Source organism: Castor canadensis, chromosome 12 (assembly GCF_047511655.1).
Source record: "Castor canadensis chromosome 12, mCasCan1.hap1v2, whole genome shotgun sequence".
NCBI lineage: Eukaryota > Metazoa > Chordata > Mammalia > Rodentia > Castoridae > Castor > Castor canadensis.
This window is the reverse complement of record NC_133397.1, coordinates 26248876-26270370: the sequence shown is the minus strand read 5'-3', so window position 1 is coordinate 26270370 and position 21495 is coordinate 26248876. Positions and strand designations below refer to the sequence as shown.

General features: G+C 47.2%; 1 protein-coding gene across 7 annotated transcripts in view; it reads left to right on the top strand.

Annotated features, from left to right (window-relative positions):
- Positions 1 to 21495, top strand: part of Galnt14 (polypeptide N-acetylgalactosaminyltransferase 14) — a 210108-nt gene that overhangs the window by 149742 nt on the left and 38871 nt on the right. For all 7 annotated transcript variants that reach the window (XM_074049447.1, XM_074049444.1, XM_074049449.1 and 4 more), the window contains 4 exons: positions 10826 to 10924; positions 18204 to 18271; positions 20404 to 20469; positions 20619 to 20740. In XM_074049447.1, the coding sequence (XP_073905548.1) occupies positions 10826 to 10924; positions 18204 to 18271; positions 20404 to 20469; positions 20619 to 20740 (355 nt within the window). The remainder of the gene's footprint in view (positions 1 to 10825; positions 10925 to 18203; positions 18272 to 20403; positions 20470 to 20618; positions 20741 to 21495) is intronic.

Sequence of the window (21495 nt, the reverse complement as noted above, 5' to 3'; positions counted from 1 at the left end):
GGAAGAACCCTTGTTCGTATTTCCTAGGACTTAAGTAAATAAGAATATCCTGTGCAGGGGGAAGAAATGACCCAAACAATGTATGCACATGTGAATAAATGAATAAAAAAAAAAAGAATATCCTGGCATCTGAAACCAAGTTGAGTATTTCCAGAGCAACAGAGAAAGCTTAAGAGTGCTCTGTAGACACCAGATGTTATCCCAGGTGTGTTCTTCCAGAACAACCTTAGCCCAAGGCCCCCTATTTTCCCCATGTGGCTCCATACTCCAGCTTCTGGACTCTTCTTCAGTTCTGCTACTTGTTTGCTCTCTCTTTGCTGTATACCTGACCCTGGCCCCCGTTCTCTGTAGCTCTCTTAAGTTGCTGACACCTGTAGTTTGGCAAAGGACATTTTCTGCTCTGGAAGGCAGCTATGCTCACCACTATACCACCAACACATTCTGTTTTCTGCTCTGGCTTTGGACCTATGGAGCCCTCACCTGCTTCTACCTCACTTGTCTACCCACCCATTCTTCAGACATTTGTTGAATGTCTACTATGTTTAGTCACCATGCTATGTACTGGGGCTATATTCATAATAAGTTTTTGCTTTCATTGCAGCAATAGTCAGTAGGGGAGATAGAAAAGTAATTTCACAACCCTTGGTAATAAGCTACAGTGATGGGGTGAATGCATGGTCCTGGAAAGGCAGATTGGAAAAGCCTTCCCAGGGGAAGTAACTTCCAAGACAAGATTAGAAGAGGAAAAAAAAATAGCCAGGTCATAGAAGAAAGAGTACATTTCAGACACAGGGAAAAGAGATGGTGCCTGCAGAGGTCCAGAGGAGACAAAGAGCAAGTCAAACAGAGCATGGTTACCAACTTCAAGGTTGTGGCAGGCAGGGATCAAAAGGACCACTAAGTCCAGGACGCCAAGGGCAGTAGCTTATGATGGAATCTAAACTTTATTTTATGAGCAATTAGGCATCATTGAAAGGCGTAGAAGATGCAGTTTTAGAAATATTATCCTAGCTGCAGCATGCAGGATAGATTGGAAAGGGAAAAAGGCAGTTAGGAAGTTGCTACAGTCATTTGCAAAGGACACAAAAGGAATATGGAGAAACAGCCAGAATGGGAGATATAAAGACGCATCAACAAGACTAGGTTTAATGAGATTGGGTGTTGAGGAGAGGGAGACAGGGTTAGAGAACATCTCTTGGACTTGGGCACATAGTAGATTGTGAGCTGGGGAGCACAGTGGGTCTTGGTTGAAGTGTGGGAGGCAGAGAGTAGGTGATGAAATCATTCACAGGGACCATCCAGAAGGAGATGCCATCAGGATGCAGGTTAGGGCTGGGGTCATTAGCAAACAGATGGGCATTTAAAGCCTTGGAGTCAAATGAGATGATCTGGAGAGAAGGAAGAAGAGGACCTAGGAGAGAGTCTTTGGGGAACCTCAGAATTTAAGATGAGAGAAGGAAGAGGACAGCAAAGAGGAAACAGCCTATGAAGAGGACAGTCATGCTAGCTAAGGTCATCTCACCAAGGCCAAGGGCAAAGATTTGAGTACTTAATAAAATACAGGATCCCCAATAACAAGTAAGATAAAGGCTGAAATGTTTCCTTTAGATTTGGCAACATGGAGAACTAATGGGAACTCTGGAGGGGGGGAGAAGGGTAAAAAGACACTTGAAAGCAGAAGTGGCCAGTGACCTTAGGTGGACTGGGGCCCAAAGCCTCTTTGGGCTGTCTGATGGGGTTCCCCATGTCTGAGTGCCTTAAAGGAACTAAGAAAGTTCAGATGCTAAGAACCAGGACCACTTAGCTCTGCCACTAGAGGGTGACCTTGGGCAGGTCAGTTCACTGTCTGGGCTTCAGGTTCCTCATCAGTTAAAAGGGAAGCAGCTGGAGCCAATGTTTTCTAAGCAATGTCCAAAAAGATTCTGTTTGGTAGAATATACAGCACTTTACCAAGTATATACCCAAGTATATGAGTTCCCATTAGGTATGAAGGATTGTGGGTTAAGGAAAAGGAAAATGTTCAAGGTTGAGGATGGGGAAGGTTTTGAAGTAGATCCCTGATAAACTAACAGAACTCTCGAAATCGTTAACAGATTTGTGTGTACTGTGAATCACAAAAAAACAGGTAATGCAATATTTCTCATTTGCCAAACTTATTCAATCTTTGTTTACTTTATTCACTAAGTATGCATAGACATGTGGTATTATTGTCCAGCAGCTCACAGTGAAGGAACCACTTAACTATCTTCATTGTCCCTTCCAGTTCAATATTGCAGCAACCCAGGAGTTTGCTGAGAGCCAAGGAGAGAAAGGTCTTTTGGTGACTGATGGCTCAGAGACAGAGACAGACACTGAGCTATTTAAAGGAGTCTGGGCAATGTGGCTTCATGTCATTCTGCCCCTCCCCTCCCTAGTTAGCCTCCCAGTTTGTCAGGGCAGCCCCCATGGGGCACTCTTACATTGCCAGGAGGAAGGACTCACAGAGTTGATTTTTGAGATCATCATTCTGATCTACAGCCTGCAATTAATCAGGCAGTAGAAGTGCCCTAGAAGTGTCAAGCTGTAGGTTTACTGAGAAATCTGATGTTACCATAAGTAGATGACTAAGAAATCTAGGAGGTATTCTCCAAGGAACAAGAAGTGAGCTGAAGACCCTGAACTGGAGTGATGGAGAGACTCATCTAAGAATATGGTGGTGGTTAGGTGCGATGGAATGTACGAGACCAGGTACCCTGCCGAATGGCCTTGTGTCCTGGAAAAGGAAGAATTTCTGTAACACGTAGGACAACCTTTCTTACCTGGGCTTCTGTAAGAGAATTTAGTCTTAAAGCCCTAGGATATCCATTGTGTGAAACAAATTAACTTCTGTTCTATGTATGTAGAAGGGTACTAATAATGTACCATCCCTAGGAGAAGTGAGAAAATAATCATTCAAATAGTGACTTCTCTCTAGAAGCCCCCACCTGGCATCCCTTACCTGATGTCATCATGGAGGCCAGCAGACTATGAACGAAGTATCCTATGGGGATTCTGGGACCAGTGTAGTCAGGGCAGAGGGGAACAAACAGCATTTGTGTAGCTCTTTGATCTAAGTACCCAAGGGAATTTGCCTTTCACTCAGGAGAGTTGAACATTTTTTTTTTAAGTAGATAATTGTGCCTGTCTTTGTTACCTAGTTCTATGTAACAAATTATTCCAAAACTTAGTGGCTTAAAACAACATTTATCATCTCAGCTTCTGTGGGTCAGAAATCCTGGCATGGCTTAGCTGAGTCCTCTACCAGGTTGAGTCCTCCCTCCCAAGTTGCTATCAAGGGGTCACGAAGGGGAGGATCCTCTTCCCAGATCACTGTTGATAGGACTATTGAATACTGTTGACAATATTCAATTCCTTGCTATATGGGATTTTCCAATATGGAAGCTCAATTCACCAAAGCAACCACAAAAGTGACATCTACCACATAGCCATATTCTGCTCCTTAGAAGGAACTTGCCAGGTTCAGCTCACACCAAGGGAAGGGGATTGTACAAGTTGGTGAGGAGTGGGGGTCATCTTTGAAAGATGCCTGTCAGAGTCCTGGCACAGGCCTAAGCAGTTCATCTCTCTGCTCTGGCCCACTTTTCCCTTCTGCATATACTGGAATTTAATAACATGTTAAGCAGTTAAAAATGTGGCATTGTAGTAGAATAGTAAATCCCAGTAGCACTCTAAGTATCTTTCATGAGACATGGGGTTTCTGTGACACTAAGTGAAGGTGGCTGTTGAGGCAAGAAGTAGGAGCAATATATGTTTATGAGGATGAACAAATTAATCTGCATGTGAAATCCCAGTAAAATTGACATGAAATAAAAATTTCATGCCTTACAGTGTATCAGTGTTGCCCATGAAATGAGATTAAAAAGAATTTCTGATTTTACACTTGCCATTCTTTTTATGATGCTTGTGTTTTTCCCTTCTGAAGAATTGGGTGTGAACCTAGGGGTCAGCCTCAGAGTTGTCATTTGATATTTTTTGTTCATCTTTTTCCTCCCGAGGGCAGGTATCCTCACATAGAATGGAACTTAGAGTGGATTAGATGTTCTCAGTTCTAAAAACAAACTCTGAGTCTAAAATCCAGTAGCAAACTCACTGCCCCTTGTCCTAAAAACAACAACAAAACAAAAAAAAAAAACCACGACATTCCAGAAAGCTTCCACCCACCCACCCATTCTTCCTCACACATATCGGTATTAAGTTGGCTGTTAGTGGCAAAGAAGGAGGAGAGGAAAGCATGTTGTAAGTGAGGCTTCTCCTGGGCTAGCACTGATAACAGAATAACAGAGTCAGGGTGGGGAGGGAGATGTTTACTTCCCCACCTGCACAGAGTGCAACTCCCTTGGGGACACACAGCTCTCACGAAGGTAGTTAGTGCCACCCCCATTGAGCACCTGAGGTCTGTCTTTCCCTTTACCTCTCTGGCTATGGAATTAGGGAATATATAGAGATAACTTATTTATTTCTTAGGCCTGGTTCTGACCTTTGCAGTATAACCAGAAATCCCAGTTACTGTTTAGGAATAGATGCCTTTGAATCATCCCACCTGGGGCTTGTGGCAGGAACATCTTCCCCAGTCTGTGGGGCTCCACTGGGGCAGCATGGAGGAGCCCCTATTAGGATGTCCTGTGGCAGCTCATCCAGCAGTTTTCCCATCTTCTATTACTACCCAAGATTAGCAGCCTATCCTTCCCTCTGGACAGGTCACTGCAACTGCTATTTTCCAGAACTCAGTAGAAACTGACTGTTTATGTGGGGATCTGAGTGGGGCATATGGGCACCTACAGTGTACAGAGTCACAGAATAGATCTGAGTAACAACTGGCACAGTCCTGGCATGAGAGTATTATACCATAGGACAAGGACCCAAGAGTCCAGCAGGTCTGGGCACCAATCCCCTTCACTAGTTATAGTGAGTTACTTAGCATCTCTGTGACTCAGTTTCCTCAGTAGCTATATTAGTTACTTTTCTCATCACTTTGACCAAATACCTGACAGGAACAATTTCAGGAAGGAAAGATTTATTTTGGCTATGGTTGCAAAGTTCAGTCCATCATGGTGGGGAAGGCATGGTGGAGCAGACAGGATGAAAAAAGACAAGCAGACTGGGGGCCCAGAATAACATTCAAAGGCAAGCTCCCAGTGAAATACTTTCTCCAGCCCAGCCCCGTGTCACAAAGTTTCTACAATCTCCCAAAATACTGCCACCAGTTAGGGACAAATGTTCAAAACATGAGCCTGTGGGGGACATTTCCTGTTGAAACCGTAATGATCAGGAATCTGTAAAACAGTCACCATTTCATAGGGCTACTCGTGAGCCTTAACTATTTCAGTACATCATACAGTGCCTGGCAATAGGATTCTACCAGTGGTCATTAAAACACATTCCATGAAGTCAGTATTGTTACCACCATAAACCAGAGAAGTAAGGCTTTGAGCCAGGAATCACTGCTGAGCTCCTAAGCAGGTAAGGCTCCCCACCCAGGCCTGTTTGAGTCCCATATGTCATGCTGTTTATTCACATGAGTGTTCCCTATTCGATAACTGTCCTTGGAGGTCTCCCCTCTAGGACACCACAGCCCCCTTCAAAGCTAGGAGCCAAGGTCAGTTCTAAAGGAACCAGAGCAGCTCCTCTTTACACCATCTTAGTAATAACAATAGTATGCTCTCCTCTGCTTCACAGTTAGTGGGTCTGCCCTCTATCGTTCCCTCTGCCTTTCATGCTTGAGAATAAAATTCTGAAGGTTTCTATTTATGACCTTTTCTTCCACGGAGGCAGCATGCAGCAAGAGGAAGACTATGTGTCTCGGAGCCAGAGGGCTGGGTCCAAGCCCTGGCAGGCAAGCTGCAGGACCACCAGGAGCCCCTATTGCTCATTGACAAAGTGGGGGTGACTGTGATAATCCTCATCCTCTTCTTTATAGCCTGCTGCAGTGTTTTATGAGCTTGTGAGAGAAAGAGGAAGACACTGTGCACATCACTATGTTACTGCCATAACTGGCAGTCATGTTCACTGACTATTATTTTTTCGATGGCACTGGGGTTTGAACTCAGGGCCTCATGTTTGCTAGGCACTTGAGCCACTCCACCAGCCCAGCTGTGTATTTTTCTGATGTATCCAAGTTGTCACATATTTAGGTGCAAGGAGAGGGGAGAATAAAGAAGAGCTGGTTCCTCCCCACACCCTGGGGTTAGCATCTCAGTGTGCCTTCCTGGAAACATCTCTGGCCAGTAAGTGATGCTGGAGTCCCACCTTAATTTGGGGAAATTGTTGAGTTTTCTTTCGAAAAAGCAAACAACGAACTATATGTCACAAATCAGCTGGGAGAAGTGTGCTATTCAGGAGCTGCTGTGGTCATAAGCATGGCCCCCTCTAGTCTGTGTCCCCCACCCCGCCCGGTTCCAGGACCTGGGCTTGGCTCCCCACCCCCACTCTATCTTTCCCGCTCACTGCCTCTTCTCTCCAGTAAACCCCTTGGCTCTTTAATAAATCATCAACATGCTTTCTCATCCATCTGGCGGCGCCAGACCTCAGCACTGGCCGCCTTCTCCATTCCCCTGGCGCCCCTGAGGGATCTCACTGGTTGATTAATCTTTCAGGTCCCTCCCACAGAAAGCCCACTGTCTGGGCTGATGCTCAGTGTGGCATCCAGCTGTAAGAACTCTTCTTGGCTTCAAGACTTTCTTGCCAATCCCCAGTGCTCATCCCTGAGTGGGCTGCAGGCCAGGCCTTGCACAGTAGGTGACTCGCGTGCAGGGTTCAGTGGCCGGTGGACCATGCCAGCATCAGTGCATTGGTCTCCTTACCTTGGACCAGGGGAGCTCAGAGGGGGACATTAGGGGCTAGCACCCACTTAGAAGTCACAGGATATGAGTTCCCCTCACCTCACTCATGCACCAGGTATGTGATCTTAAGCAAGTTTTGAGCAAGTTTGCTTCATCTGCAGAGGAGTGGTTCTTATAGGCTGCTGTGGGGGTCAAACGAGGCAAGGGCTGAGTTCAGGCTCCCTCCATGTGCTGCAGCAGAACAATCCCATGAAGCCTGAGTATGAGACACTGCCCTGCTACCTACCTTCCCTGGACCTGTGGATGGCAGGGGAGCTTAGGGACTTTCTGGCCCACATCCTTGTCCTTCCTCTGTAAGCACAGAAGGCTGGAGGGCTCCAATGCCCAGGAACAAATTGCCTTAGCTCAAACCAAAGCCTGCTGCTTCGCCAGTTCTGCCTCTTACCTCCAAGGTACTTTCTTTTCTGCTCTGTGAACTTGTGATTCTGGTCAGTACACCTCATGCATGGCATGAAAGTGGTTCAGCCACTCTCTGGTTTGATAAAAATTCTGGCTCCTGTTTACTCAGCACCTATGGAATACCAGGTGCTTTGCAGTCTTCACAAAAAGCCTGGGAGGGAGGGATTTGTCCACATTTTATAGGCCACAACACTGGGGCTCAGAAAAGGTAAATGATACACCCAAGGGCACGCGGCCAGTTCTTGGCAGATCCCAGTTCAAATTCAGCATTCGATCCACGTTCATTTAACTTGCATTGATGCTGCATTCTTTGAGGTTTCCCCATTCTTTTCCCTCTTATTGCCTGTTACCTACTTTTGGGACCAGGTAAAACCATTCACCATAGATGACTTTCCAGCCCATGCAAGACCCAGCTCTGCCCAATAGGAGGGGGTGTCTGCAGATTTGAACTGATGTTAGAAATAAAAATAGTTCCTATTTTCAAGCCTCTGTTACTACCTATTACCCCTGCCTAGCCATGTGCACATGCTCCTGGTTCATAGTTCTGCTACAACTGCCTCCCACACTGGCACCTCCAAAGCAGGAGAAAGGGCTTCTATCCCCAAAAGCTCTCTAAGCAGATTACAACTCCTAGAACCCTCATCCCTCCCCAACTTTCCTCTGAATAACTTATATCATGAAAGCTGGGGCTTGACGTCCCACTGCCTCATAAGAGGAAGGGGAAGCCAGCTCCAAGGCAATACCCAGGGTCTGACCCCACCAGGGGTTTCCAGAGCATCTTTCTCCATGGCAGGGGCCACAGGAATTGTTAGGCTGGGCCACTGGCTGTGACTCAGAAGCAGCCTTCTGAATCTCTGTGCTCAGGGTCTCTTTTCTCTTCCCATGTCTTGGGCAGACCAGAAGGCTCCGCTGAGCTCCCTGAGTTATTACCTTCCTTTTCCAAGACCAGTGTTTACCTGACCCTCTCCCCAACATCCATCTCATGCCTCCTTGTGCTGAGGATGCTCACTGCTGTTTCCCCTGCCTAGAGTCTCTCCAAGCCCCTCCATGTCCTCCTGGACCCTGCAATCTACCAACGAACTAACAACCCCAATCCCACTGCTCTCCTCCCTCTCCACTGCTCCTGAGACAGGACTATATCCAAGATTGGCAAGTCCAAGGCCTCTTCTCTCTGGGACTATTTCAAGGAATTTCGACTCCCTGTTACAATTGTTTGTAATGCACAACAAATCAGCCCTGATTAAACAGAGTGGCTTAAAACAACAAAAGCCATGGATCATCTTCGCCATGTCTGGCTGGCACGTACTGACTTGGCACCCCTCATCAAGCTTCAGTCATAAGTCGGTGGTTGCTGCTGTCATTTGAAGATGTGGCTGCAGCTAGCCATCCCATTTCCAAGCTGGTGCCCATGTGGACAGGTGGCCTCAGCTTTTTGCCATGGGGATGACTTTGCAGGGCTGCCTGAGTGTCCTCACAGCATGGCAGGTGGCAATCCCTCCCTGTGGCCAAGGCAGAGGCTGCAGAGCTTTTATGATTTAGTTTTAGAAGTCATAACCTGTCACCTCCACCGTGTCCTACTGGTTACATGAACTTCTCTGATTCATGGAGGGAGAGGACTCTATGAGGACACGAAGACCAATAGGTGTGGAAGTCACCAGAAGCCATCTGAGAGCCTGGCTGCCAAACCTTTTAAAACCCAAAGGGCTCAGACTTCTGCTGACTTGAGAACACATTTCCTGACTTTCATCTACCTTTGGGCATCTCTAAATGGGCCTGTGAGATGCTAAATCCTGTTCTAGGGATATTGAGATGGATGAAGCATGAGCCTTTTCTTGGAGGAACTCATTCAAGATGAGGTCCCATCATGAGAAGTGCTAGAAAAGAGATATGGAAAGGATTATAGGAGCACAAAGGACAGGTCATTTCTTGTAGGGGAATATGGAAAGCTTTCACAGCAGAGGGGATATTTGAAGGACTAGGAGCTCCGCAGGTGTGGAAAAATGGAAGACATTGTTCTGTGTAGAGAACTATGGCAGCATATGAGACTTCAGTTGTGAAAGATCCTGAAGGCCAGGACACAGAGCTAGACTTTATTCATCAAGGGTCAATGGAGGGCTGCAAGCCAGAGGAAGGCCTGACAGAGCCATGTGGTGGATGGGACAGAACTGGCAGGAAGCCTGGAAAGAAGGCTACTGCAGTGGTCCCAATAAGGAGGAAAGACTGCCTGAGCTGGACACTGGGGATGGAAGGATGGGGGAGCCTCAGGAGGTGAGGCTAACAGGATGTGGAGAAGGTGTCTCTTTAGGAAGGGACAAGGAGGGCCTCTCTCTCTTCCTGTGGAGCTTCCTTTCCTAACTCTTGTCTCCTTGTGGATGAATCACACCCAGCCCTTGCTCCAGGCCTGAGCACAGAAACTGGGCTTTCTCTGAATAGGTTCTCTGCACTAACACTAGAAGCCTGTAGTTGTTGTTCCCCTAGAACAAACTGTGCAGAACCAACTGGCAGCCAAAAGGGATGCAGTCCTGTTGGCCTCGGACTGGGGATTTTGAGTTTCAGCCCACAGAAAACTGTGAACCATCTTCCCAGAAAAAAATGAAAATGCACAATTGTACAAGTAGTTTGCAAACAATTCCAGAAGGCTCAGTCTCCTTGCAGCTCATTCCTGGGTCTCTGAACCCCAAATTAAAACCCCAGGAAGAAGGGGGAATGAGAGAAAATGTCTGACTTTCCAAACATCTGTTATTTACTGTCTCCCACTCCCATCCATAATTGGGCCACCACTGAAATATCGAGAAACAAGAGGCAGTGTTTACCAGCTGATAGCCCCTGGTGGCACCAACCTCACTTGGCAGGTTTATTTCCACTGTTATAGTAATTTTCAGGCTTCAGGCTTCAATTTTCACTTGAAGCAAGATATTAAATTGAAATTACCCCAGATGTAATTGTCATAGAAAATAATCCCGGACACTTGGAAGTGAATGCTTTTACAAGATGGGGCTCTATTGCTTACCCTGGGGTTTTAAGGCTTTGTCTCCTTAAACATGCCAGATTTTGGGGTGTGTGGTAGAGGGCCAGGGGTCAGGTTGTGTGGTCAGTAAAATTACTGGCCTAGTATGCAATATCATGAGGCTTCTTCTGGCTGGGACTCCCCTTTGGCCGCCGCACAGACAGGAGGGATAGAAGGGCACAGACCTGGGGGCACAGCTAACACTTAGAGTTGGGTTTCTGCAATTACTAGAAACCACTGTGGCCTAACTCAGGCATGTGTAAAATACCACATTTGTTTTCTGCATGTGAACTTAAGTTTATCTCCAAACCTAAGTTCCCTGCAGTTGGTAGAAATTCAGCTTTAGTTATTCTCAGAGTTTTCTAGTCTCTTATGACCAGGTAAGGCCCTGGGGCCTTACCCAGTGCTAAGCAGCTAAGAAGGCCCCTGAAGACACCAAGCATCTGTCCATACTGGTGGCCACCCTGATGCCCAGGGTCCTAGACCCTTAGATCTGTTTTGCTCCCAAAGATCCTACTTGTCTTCTACCTTTCCTTCCCAGATGCACACTGCTGACGTACCCTTCAGACCTCCCGCCCACCAGCATCATCATCACCTTCCACAATGAGGCCCGCTCCACCCTGCTCAGAACCATCCGGAGGTAAGGCAGCTTTCTTTGTCTGTGAGCCAGTGCCAGCCTGACACTTGGTGAGGGTGTCTGCTCACTGGGTGCCAGGCCCACTTTTCAGCTGTGGAAGCTGAAACCTGGAGACTCTAAGTTAGATCTAAGTTATGTAGCTAAGATGCAGGCTTTCAGCCTTTGTACCAACTGGCGGTACCTCTTCTCCACAGCCTGTGCCAGGACTAGCGGTGATGGTCAGCATCACTGGGAGGTGTTGGGGCTGGGAATGCAGGGAACCACATCCTCCAGCCGAGCCAAAGCCAGGCTCTGCAGTAAATGTCCATGGAAGCTCCATGTCTCTGAGACACACAGCCTATTAGAGCTACTCCTACCTGCTAAGCAGCTTATGGGATGGTCACTTGGGCCACAGAGAAGAAATGAGGTTAAATGTGTGCCAGAGAGCACACCATGCATAGCAAACCTCTTATCATCCCCATCAAATAAGTCACACTGGCCCTCTCTCTCCATGCCTAGCATGCTACGGCACTGGGAAGTTCCAGGGGGAGGAAGGAAACTCATTAGTAGGCTCAACCTCAAGGGGACACACCACATCTTCAGTCCACCTGTCACCAAATGATGAATGTCCACTATGCAGAGTCAACGCATTCCTCAGAAATGCAGGCAGGGATTTGTCCAAGCGTGCAAGGGGGCAGCTCTGTCTGTCTGTCTGAGCCTCGACTGAGGTCTGGCAGCTTCCCCCAGCCACGAACTCTATCCTGGCTTCTGCACTCACCCCATAAGCTACCTGATTCAAATGTGATTTCCCAACAAGGCAACAGCCCTTGAAAAGAAAATGTGCCAGGTCACTGTGAGGTGTCACCATGAGTCTCATTATAGAGTAATGAAGTCCTTTGCAGACTTACAAACCAGCATGGGTATGTAGGGTGAACAGGGATAAAAGGGGTAGCCTGATACAACAGAGTGTCCTCTGGTGAAGGGAGAGGGAGTTTTGAGGCCTTCCTGCCTGAGCAGGTACACAGTTGAGAGGAAGTGGCTGATTCTGAAGATAGCTCTCAGTCCTGCTGCCATCACCATCTGCTGGGTATCAGGACACATGGATAAGAGCAAACCAATGGCAGCCTCTGCCTTTCCCCACTTTCCTGGTGGCAGCTCCATAGGTCATGATTGGGTATGTTTGCCATGTTTCCATAGGACACTATTAGCATTCCAGAGAAGCTCCTGCTTTCCTGCTGGCCCATTCTGGTCTTTCAAGGAGTTCTCTGATGCTAGTCACCTGTATCCCAACACATGAACACACACATATGTGCGTGTACACACACACACCAGCAGTGCTTCTTCTCTGCCCATCACCACTCTAGCACTTAATGCACTTTCCCAAGTGGAGTCTTCCTTTAGGAGAAGGACTATATCTTACTCATCTCTTAGTTAACCAAGGAGGTGAAATGCCAATCCTGCTTAGTGCATCTCAGAGATTATAACAGCTAAAGGACTGACTTGGACATGGACAAGAGTAAGCACCTGATTGGTTTTAGTCATCTCTCTACACATGGAGTCAAAAGGCTTGGGTCAAGTACCTACCCTCCTATCTCCTAGTTGTGTGACCTTGGCAGGTTATTAACCACATGCATAAGGTGATAATAAAAATATTTTGTATGTTTCCAGTTCTTTCATAGTTTCCACAATAGGCTTTTCTTACATGAATGTCTTGGACCTTTTAGGGGCATCTCAGTATAACGTGGAGATATCAGGCCCGCCAGAACTCTGAGTTTATGTTCTCAGGGGAACTTCAGCAGCTACTTCAGCTCTAAGACATTTCTCCTTCTCGTCCCACTGCTCCTCCATCTCTTTATAGCAGTAACAATGATACTTAATAACATTAATATGTTAATCCATTCTGAAATTCATGGTCTACAGAACCCATCCTATCTCTCACTTTAGTTGGAGCCCATGCTGAGTCTGAGAAGTAGGTGGTATAGGTGGTGAGCAGAGACCCACAACTATAGGGCTGGAGAGCATAGGGACTAGCTTCAGGCTCTCTGAGTTACCTGGAAGGTGGGAAGCCCAATTCCTCTGTACACTGGCCTGATAGAGGGCTGCCCCCTTTCCCTGCATCCTGCACCCCAAGAGAGGGCTTGGAGTCATCAGCACCATTTTTTTCAAAAGGCAGCATGAAGTGTCAGACCATTTAGCTGAGAAAGCCATAGACAATTTTCTGCCTCCTGGGAACTTCAGATGTAAGCCAGGCCTCCAGCTCAATCTAAGTGTGATGTACACAAATAGCAGAAGTGAACAGGGGAAAAAAAAAAAAAAAAGAAGTGAACAGGGACTTAAGAACCATGGACATCATCAGCTGGGTGGGAAGGAATTGTAGGAATGGGAACAAGATGACTTCTAGAAACTTTCATGTCTTAAGATTCTGTGTCTCCCTTCTACTTTTGGTCACACAAATTAATCTCAGCCACTGAGAAAGGATTCAATGAAGAGCACTTTCTATCTTGCTTTCATCGTCAATGGAAGGATATTCTCTAGGGTACCTTTCCTCTTTCACTTTCTAGAACTCTGAGTGACTTTGTCATTAGCCTCTCACAAGGGAAAGAAGCTTCAGGAACTGAGGAGAACCTGGATTCATTCCCTTCTCCCTTCTTCTCCTCCCTCCCCACTGTGCCTGCCAAGCATTTGGCCACCCTGTCCTGTGCTCCTCCCTGCCTAGGCCCTCAGGCTCCCTAGGCTCTTTAGTTAGTTGAGGGCTTGAGAGGCACAAGTGTGGGGTTCAGAATGCATCAGAGGCCTGATAAGGTGGAAGATGTGGTGGGCAGCGGAGAGAGAGAGATTGGGAGAGAAGCACAACCTTGATGCACAGGGGGGCTTTCATATTTAAGGAGAGAGAAAACAAGCCCCAGTGTTACAGCAAGTTCTTGTGTATATGTAAGAGCCAGTCTGTCCCCTTCCACTTCCTTGTTGCATCCTTCAGCTCCTGATGGGGACTCAGGAGCATGCCCAATCAATCACTATACATCCTGGCTCTTTTTACTATTACTTTTTTTGTAATAGCCTAGATCTGAGGATGGGGGGGGCAGTGCTTTCTGAAGTGAAGGTAATTAAAATCTGGACTCTGAGACCAGATTTGCCTAGCTCTACCCACATCAACTGTGTGACGAAGGAAAGCTTCTTAGCCTCTCTGCCTCAGTTTCCTTTTCTATAAAACAGAGACAACTACTACTAACTCCCTGGCATGAATGTGGATGCAACTGAATAAATACATACAGGCATACTAGTCAGCATTCTCTAGAGAAACAAAAACAATAGAATATATGTATTGTGTGTGTAAAAAACCTAAAAAGGCACTTATTAGATTGTCTTACAAGATCTGTGGCTGGATAGTCTCACAGTGGCCATTGTCAGGCTGGAGAGCCAGAGAAACCAGTAGCTACTCAGTCCAAGGAGCTGGAGCTCTCAGAACAAGGGCGACCCATGATGCAGCACCAACCAGAGACCAAATCTCTAAAGCTCCCTGAGGAGTGGCTGGTGTGAGCCCATGCTCAAAGGCTGAAGGAACTGGAGTCTGATGTGCAGAGGTGATGGCAAAAGCACAAAACCGACCCACTCAAGACGCATCTAATTTGCATGCACTGATGGGCTTCCTCCTTCTGCTTTTCTCCACCTGGGATCCCCAGCCTATTGGGTGATGCTGCCGTCATTCAGAGTGGGTCTTTCCCCTTTGGTTCGCTGACCCACATGCTAATCATTTCTGGAAATGCCCTCAAAGACACACCCAGAACTGAGCTTTTCTAATTTCCTAAGCATCTTTCAATCTAGTCAAGTTGATCATCAAGATTAACCATCACAATAGGAAAAGGACAGAGCAGTGCCTGGCACACAGGAAGCCTGTACAGGTGGCAACAGGTGTGACTGTGAGCCTCTAGCCCTGACAGACAAGCAGTGTTCTAATATGGTGGCCCTCCAGTGTGAGCAGGTGTCAGAATCTCCTGGAAGGCTTGCGAGAACATGGATTCTTGGGCTCCAGCTGAAAAAGCCTGAATCAGGGCCCCCAAATCTGCATTTCTGACTTGTCCCCAAGATGAGGCCTGGTGTTAAACTTCCCTCATACAGAAGAGGAAACCATGGTGTTTGAAGCTCAATACTGACTGGATCTCTCCCACTGGCAAGTGGAGGCTGCATAGATATGTACTTGAACCCAAATCTGTCTCACTCCGGAATGAGTAAACTCAACTGTCAGCAGCCTCAGGTCTTCATTCAACTGGTATTTATGGAGCATTTGATGAAACCTGCCTACATACAGCACCGTGGAGTTCACAAAGCAATTTCAAATACATGTCCACGTTTCATACACAAAAGCCTGTGAAGTAGGTCAAGTATGAATATCACCTGCTTTTACAAGGGAAAGGTAATTACAGAAGGAATGGAGGCTGGGAGTGGATTGGTGCCTGGCTCAGGACTGCAAGCTAGTAGGTGGCAGGCCCACCCGGGCTGTTAGTCTGCATGCACTGTGTTACCCTCCTGCCTCTCAGGCTCTTCATGGTCCACACAGGCAGGGAGCAGAAAGTGTAGGTGTTACCTGCGTATAGATATTGCCTGTGCAGCTGCATATAGGAGACTCAGTTCCAGAATAATCCTAGGGAGAGTGTGGCCAGTGTATGCCAATAAAGTTAGCCCTAGCTCCCATGCTGAGACCATGTGAGAAAGGCATGGGGCAGCTGTAATAGGGGTGAAGTGAAGCAAAGCCTGTCTTAGGTTGGCCCCTGGAGAGGAGGGAGGATTTGCTTTGCTGTAAAGAGGCTGTGATGAGCTGGGCAGAAGATAGTGAAAGCAAGAGAGGAAGACTTCAGCAGCCAGAGTATGCCTGGTAGGAAGGATAGTGTGTGTCCAGAGGGTGGGCCTTGGAGGACCATCAAGGCCAGGGCAAATCCCCCTTACTGGACTTGACCTTTTCCTTTTTCAGGTGCCCAGAGTACATGCCTGTATCAGGCCCTTCCAGCCCCTAGCCACTTTTGGGAGACCCCACCAGCACTTCAATTGCTCTGATTAGAGGAGCAAAAACAAGCCAGGTGTTACCAGGAAATGGTCTAATTAGCACTTACTGCTGACGATTTCTTTCTTCCTTTTTTTTTTTTTTTCTGTTTTAAACCCTGGACATTTTTTATTCACTAATCATCTCTCAGTTCACCCAGTGCAGAGCTGCACGAGATTTACCTTTTGATGTTCACAGAAGAGAACTCTTGAATTTCAAAGAGCCAGCAGGGATTTGGGGGAATCAAATGCAGAAGCTACAGCCGTAATCAAACCTCATTAGAGGTTATTCTTCAAGCAGGTTTTCCTCTGTCTGCCTCATTCTCCCTTCCCGCCCTGATTAAAGGGCTGGTGGTTGGGTTTGGTGTGTTTTCTTGGGACAATCATGGTAAGTGATATCTACCCACCACCTTCTGGTGGAGGCTGCGCCTCCTTCCTCTCCCTGTCCCCCACTTCCCCACAGAAAGTGATAGTGGGCTTGGGGCTTTGTGTTGGGGTTCCTCTTTCTGCCTTACACTGGTTGCCGTGATGAGAAATAGGACTTCATAAATAAAGGTACCTCTAGGCAAAGTTCCCTTCCTGGAGAGTCTGCATCCTGCATAGAAAGGGAGCTGCACCAGAAGCAGGACTTGGAATGGGCCTGAGAAGAGAGACCCTTACAACGGCTCTACGAGTGCACATTCTCAACTCCCCCTCTAACACACTCAGGACTCTAAGCATCCCACAGTGGCTGATGTGGACCAAGACTGTTTTTGAGAAACCACAAGATTTGAGGATGTGCAGGAGAAAGAGGATGCAGCCGTCTCAGTAGGCCTGAGACCTACAGTTAATACTGAAACCCAGTTTGTGCCCCTCAAATAGAGATCCACTGCACAGGAGGGGTAACTGAAGTCAATTCAATTAAAAACTCATTAATGATGCACAAAATAGTAATAATTGCTGCCATTTGTCATCACTAGTGCCAAACGTGTCCAATGCCTTATATACATTTTCTGCCTTAATTCTCTCAATGGGCCTGTGAAGTAGGCCCTCCTACAGCACCATCCCATTTTATAGATGAGATGCTTTGCTGAACAGAACAGTAAAGTAACGTAGCCAAGTTTACCCAGCTTGTATTGAGCAGGTGCTGTATCACAAGCTTCTAGGGGCAGAGCTCACTTTATCCTATACTTGAGCCAAGCATATAGTGGATGTACACCAAATACACCTCGAGGGCATGGCTCCGGGCTAAGCCACTGTGCTAGACTCTGGCAGTACAAAGAGAACTTGACAAGGGATATTGCCCTGTATGTTGCCATCTAGAGGGGGCAGCAGGCAAGGTGTGGCACAAAACTGACTGCTCAAGTCAGGAAGTGATAAAAAGCCATGGGAAGCTTCAGATACAAACTGCTGTAGGATCCCCGAGGAGGAAGCAATTAATTCTCACTAAGTAGATTGGAAAGCTGTTAGAGAGAACATGACATTTGAACTGGCCCTTGTGGGCAGCATAGGACCATTTTAGTCAGGAAAGAGGCTCTTGATTGTGAAAGAGCAGGATGCATTCAGATAATGGCCCTGGGCTAAGCGGCAGTGGGAAACGCAGGCCAGCTCCAGCTGTTGGGAGACCATGGGGCATGCCAAGGATTTAGAGGGTAGATAGTGGGGATCCACTGTGGGGTTTTGTCAGTCTTTTGTTTACAATAATGAGGAAAATCATACCATCAGATCTGTGTGTCTAAAAGCTTACTCTGGAGGCCACAAGGAAGACAGCCTGGGACTGAGAGAGGCTGGAGTAGTTCACGCCTGCTGTAATAAACCAGACAAAAGGAAAACCAAAGCTGTGCGTGTGGTATATACCTGTAGTCCCAGCACTCAGGAGGCTGGGGCAGGAGGATTATAAGTTTGAAGTCAGCCTGTGCTGTGTCATGAGACCCTGTCTCAAAAATACAAACAAATACAAAAAGAAGGTGAACAGGACAGAAGTATAGGAGGTAAATGTGGTTTGAGTGAAAATTCCAGATAGAAACACCAGTCTTGCTCACTGATTGGATGTGGGGTTTAGGGAGAGGGAGGCTTATTTGGGGTAACTTCTGAATCACCTGGATGGCTCAGTGGAAGGCAGTAGCGTTTACTAAGATGGCTCACAGATGAGCAAGGTGACTGGACAAGTCCTTTGGTGACTCTGAGTAGCTACTCCGATGCAATGCAATACTGTCTGTTTAAAATAATAAACAAATAAATTCCATTGCTTCTGGAAGACATAATGGGTTTTCTTCTTTCCTTCTCACAGTGTACTAAACCGCACCCCCATGCATCTGATCCAGGAAATCATATTAGTGGATGACTTCAGCAATGACCGTAAGTAACATCACTCACTGGCAATTTAAACACAAATGTCTGGTCCCAGCCCCTGTGTAATAGGGAGTCTGCTGGTCCATTGATTTTCTGGGGATGAAGGAAAGCCAAGGTCAGTAACAGGCATGAAAGAATTGAGTCTGTGCTCTAGTTCAGAAAGAAGATAAACATTACACTTTGAGAAACACTTTCTTGGGTGTCTGCTGTCAGTTTTTGAGGATCCACTAGTTAAATTTATAGATTCTTGCTTGGGTTGATTGATGTGTGTGCATACATGTAGGTGTGCATGCACTATGTGTGAATGCACGTGCGTGAGTGTGTACAGGCTGTACATGTAATATGTGGATGTGTGTGTTACTGACCTCTAACCCACATTCCTGGACATGAGCAAAGAGACCACGCCTTCCAAGGATCAGCACTGGGACCCAAGGCCCAGAAACCATGCCCATTGCAGAGATTCCTGGTTCTTATGTTGCATTAATCTGTCAGTCTGAGCTGAGGCCCTCTTTCTTGCATTCCATGGAAGGTCTGAGTGGGCCTTGTCTTTGGAATCTCTATGGTAGATCTCATCACCTGGCCATAACACAGTAAGCAGCTGCCTTTGTACCTTCCAACACACTGATTGTCACTATTTCCTGCCTCATGTCCTTTTATTCAACCTATCAAGGAACCTGAGGCCCACCCAAATTTATACCTGATCCACTTTTCCCAAAAACCATGCCAGATTTCCAGACATCTGTGTATTAAGTCTGAAAGGAAAAAGAATTATAGAAGCATTGTCAGAATTCGAGTATTGGTAGTGCAGACACCACCTTCAAGAGCCACTGGTTCCGCAGCCTGGTTGCAGTTCCACCTGGTCAACAGTATCTAGGCAGAAGGTAACCAATGGAAATGGCATGGCCACTGGGGCAGCCCCAGGTCTCAGGAGCGTGGAGCCCATCCTTGCTAGCATAGATGTGGGGAGCTGGGCACAGGGAGCCACTTCCACACTACTGTTCCAATACTGGAAACCCACACCTGTGATACGGCCTTGGCATCTCAAAGACTAATGCAGAAGTGGGCTGTGCATGAGGCCCCACGTAGTAAGATCTGGACTCCCAGTTCTAGAACTCAGTGATCTGCTCTGCCTTCCCTAGTGAGGAAGAGCTTGGTGGTGGGGCGGGGGGGATACACTGCCCTCCTAGGGGTAGCCTGGCACTAAGGCAGGAGAAGCAAGTGCTGCAGGTTCATTTTGGGGCTGAGTTGTCTGGTGAGTAGCCAGATTGCTAGGACTCAAGTCCTAGAGATGGACCTTAACACTTATTAGCCATGTGACTCCAGCAAATCATTACCCTCATTGCATCAGCTTTCTTGTCTATAAAGTGGAGCTGGTTATAATTGTATGTATGGTTTATATAGACATTAGATGTGTCAGTACAATCAAGAGTGCTCAGAACAGGACCCGGCCCAGAGGAAGTCTATAAAAAAGTTTTTTCTGTTGCCTCTTAGAGTCTAGAGTCATGCAGCGAGGCCAAGGTCAGTAAACATAGCAAAATCAAAATGGTGGGACTAAAATATGGAGTTCAGAGCCAACTGGTGAGCTAAGAAAATGAGGGGGCAGCAGTCCAGCTCGAAGGTGATCAAAGCAAGTACTCAAGGGGGGTCTCTCACCCACCCTGCTCATTGTCCTGTAAGCTGGCAACTGTCATGTTATCAGCTCTGTGTGATGGAAGGTCCATTGGAAGATGCCTCCGTAATCTGAAAGCAAGTCTAATATCCATCTCCTCCGTTTCTGCCCTCCACCCCTCAGTTTTGAACAGATCCAATGAAGTGAACAAGACTCTGATCTTAACTATTAATGATCTATAGCAAGGCAGAAATGTCCCCAGGTGACCAGGCCAAGAATTCATACCTGGAATGTTTTCAAGCAAATGTGGAGATGCCACTGTGTGCTGACCTACTCCAAAAAGGCCCAATGCAGGCCGCTTTGCCTTGACCTAGGGCAGCTTGTCAGCCCCAGCCATAGCCCAGGAGCCCCCAGAGTCAGGAACAGGCTCTGTGGTTGAAGTGGGGGTGGCAAGCAGGGCTGCCTTGCTGATCCCTCCAATTCACCTGTGCACAGTAGGCACTCACACCACATGCCTTTGTCTTTGCAGCTGAGGACTGCAAGCAACTCATCAAGCTGCCCAAGGTGAAGTGCTTACGTAACAGTGAACGGCAAGGTAGGCTGTGCTGTGGGGCAGGGCTGGGGAGTGAGAGAGGTGAGGTTGAGAGAGGTGTGGCTGTGTTTGGGTCTTCAGGTGGAATGCAGCATGGCTCCTTCATGGTATTAACTAGATGACTCCCACCTGGTCATCTGTCCCTTGTATAGGCCTGGTCCGGTCCCGGATACGGGGTGCTGATGTTGCCCAGGGTACCACTCTGACATTCCTGGACAGCCACTGTGAGGTGAACAGGGACTGGCTGCAGCCCCTGCTACACAGGGTCAAAGAGGTGAGTGGGGTCAAGGAGCACAGCTGGATTCCTGCCTCCCACTTCCCCCAGCATCTCAAGACCCTGATTCTTCTGGGAACTTTGTGGGACAAGTTGCTGTTGCCACTTTGTGGATGAAGGAACTAAAGTAGAGTGGTCTGCCTAAGATCACACAGCAGAAAGTGTCAGAGCAAGGACCAGGCATGTTTCTTTTTTCATACTGTGTCCATAGCAGGCCTGTACTGCCAGCAGTGGGTACTAAACACATTCAGCTTCTTGAATAACAGAGAACTGCCCTGAACCATGTCCATCAGACAGCAGAAGGTTCCAGAAAGGGAGTCCTCATGAGTACCTTCTACAGGGAGGAGGCAGCAGAATAACCAAGCTTTATCACCCAGTACCCAAGGCCTCTGTCTTCCTTCCACCCATACTTCACCTCACTCAAAGGCCCTGTGCTAAGCTGGCAGGCTAGGTGCTAAGAGACCTTTAACTGTTGTCTCTGCTCACTCTTAAATCCTCTGCAATTCTCTATGTTTTCTTTGTTCATGTCTCAGCTATTCCTCTGGAAAGTGAAAAAGGGTTTTTCCCCTCCTTATTTTATATTCTAAAATATTCACCCACTCCTCTGCTGATCGACAGAATACCCAGCAAGTTATAGACACCAGAATCTGTGTTGTTCATCACTCTTTGGTTTGTGAAGTATGAGTCGAGCATTTGTAATGTGCCCATTTCACAGATGAGGAAACAGACTCAGGGCCATTATATGATTTGGTCCA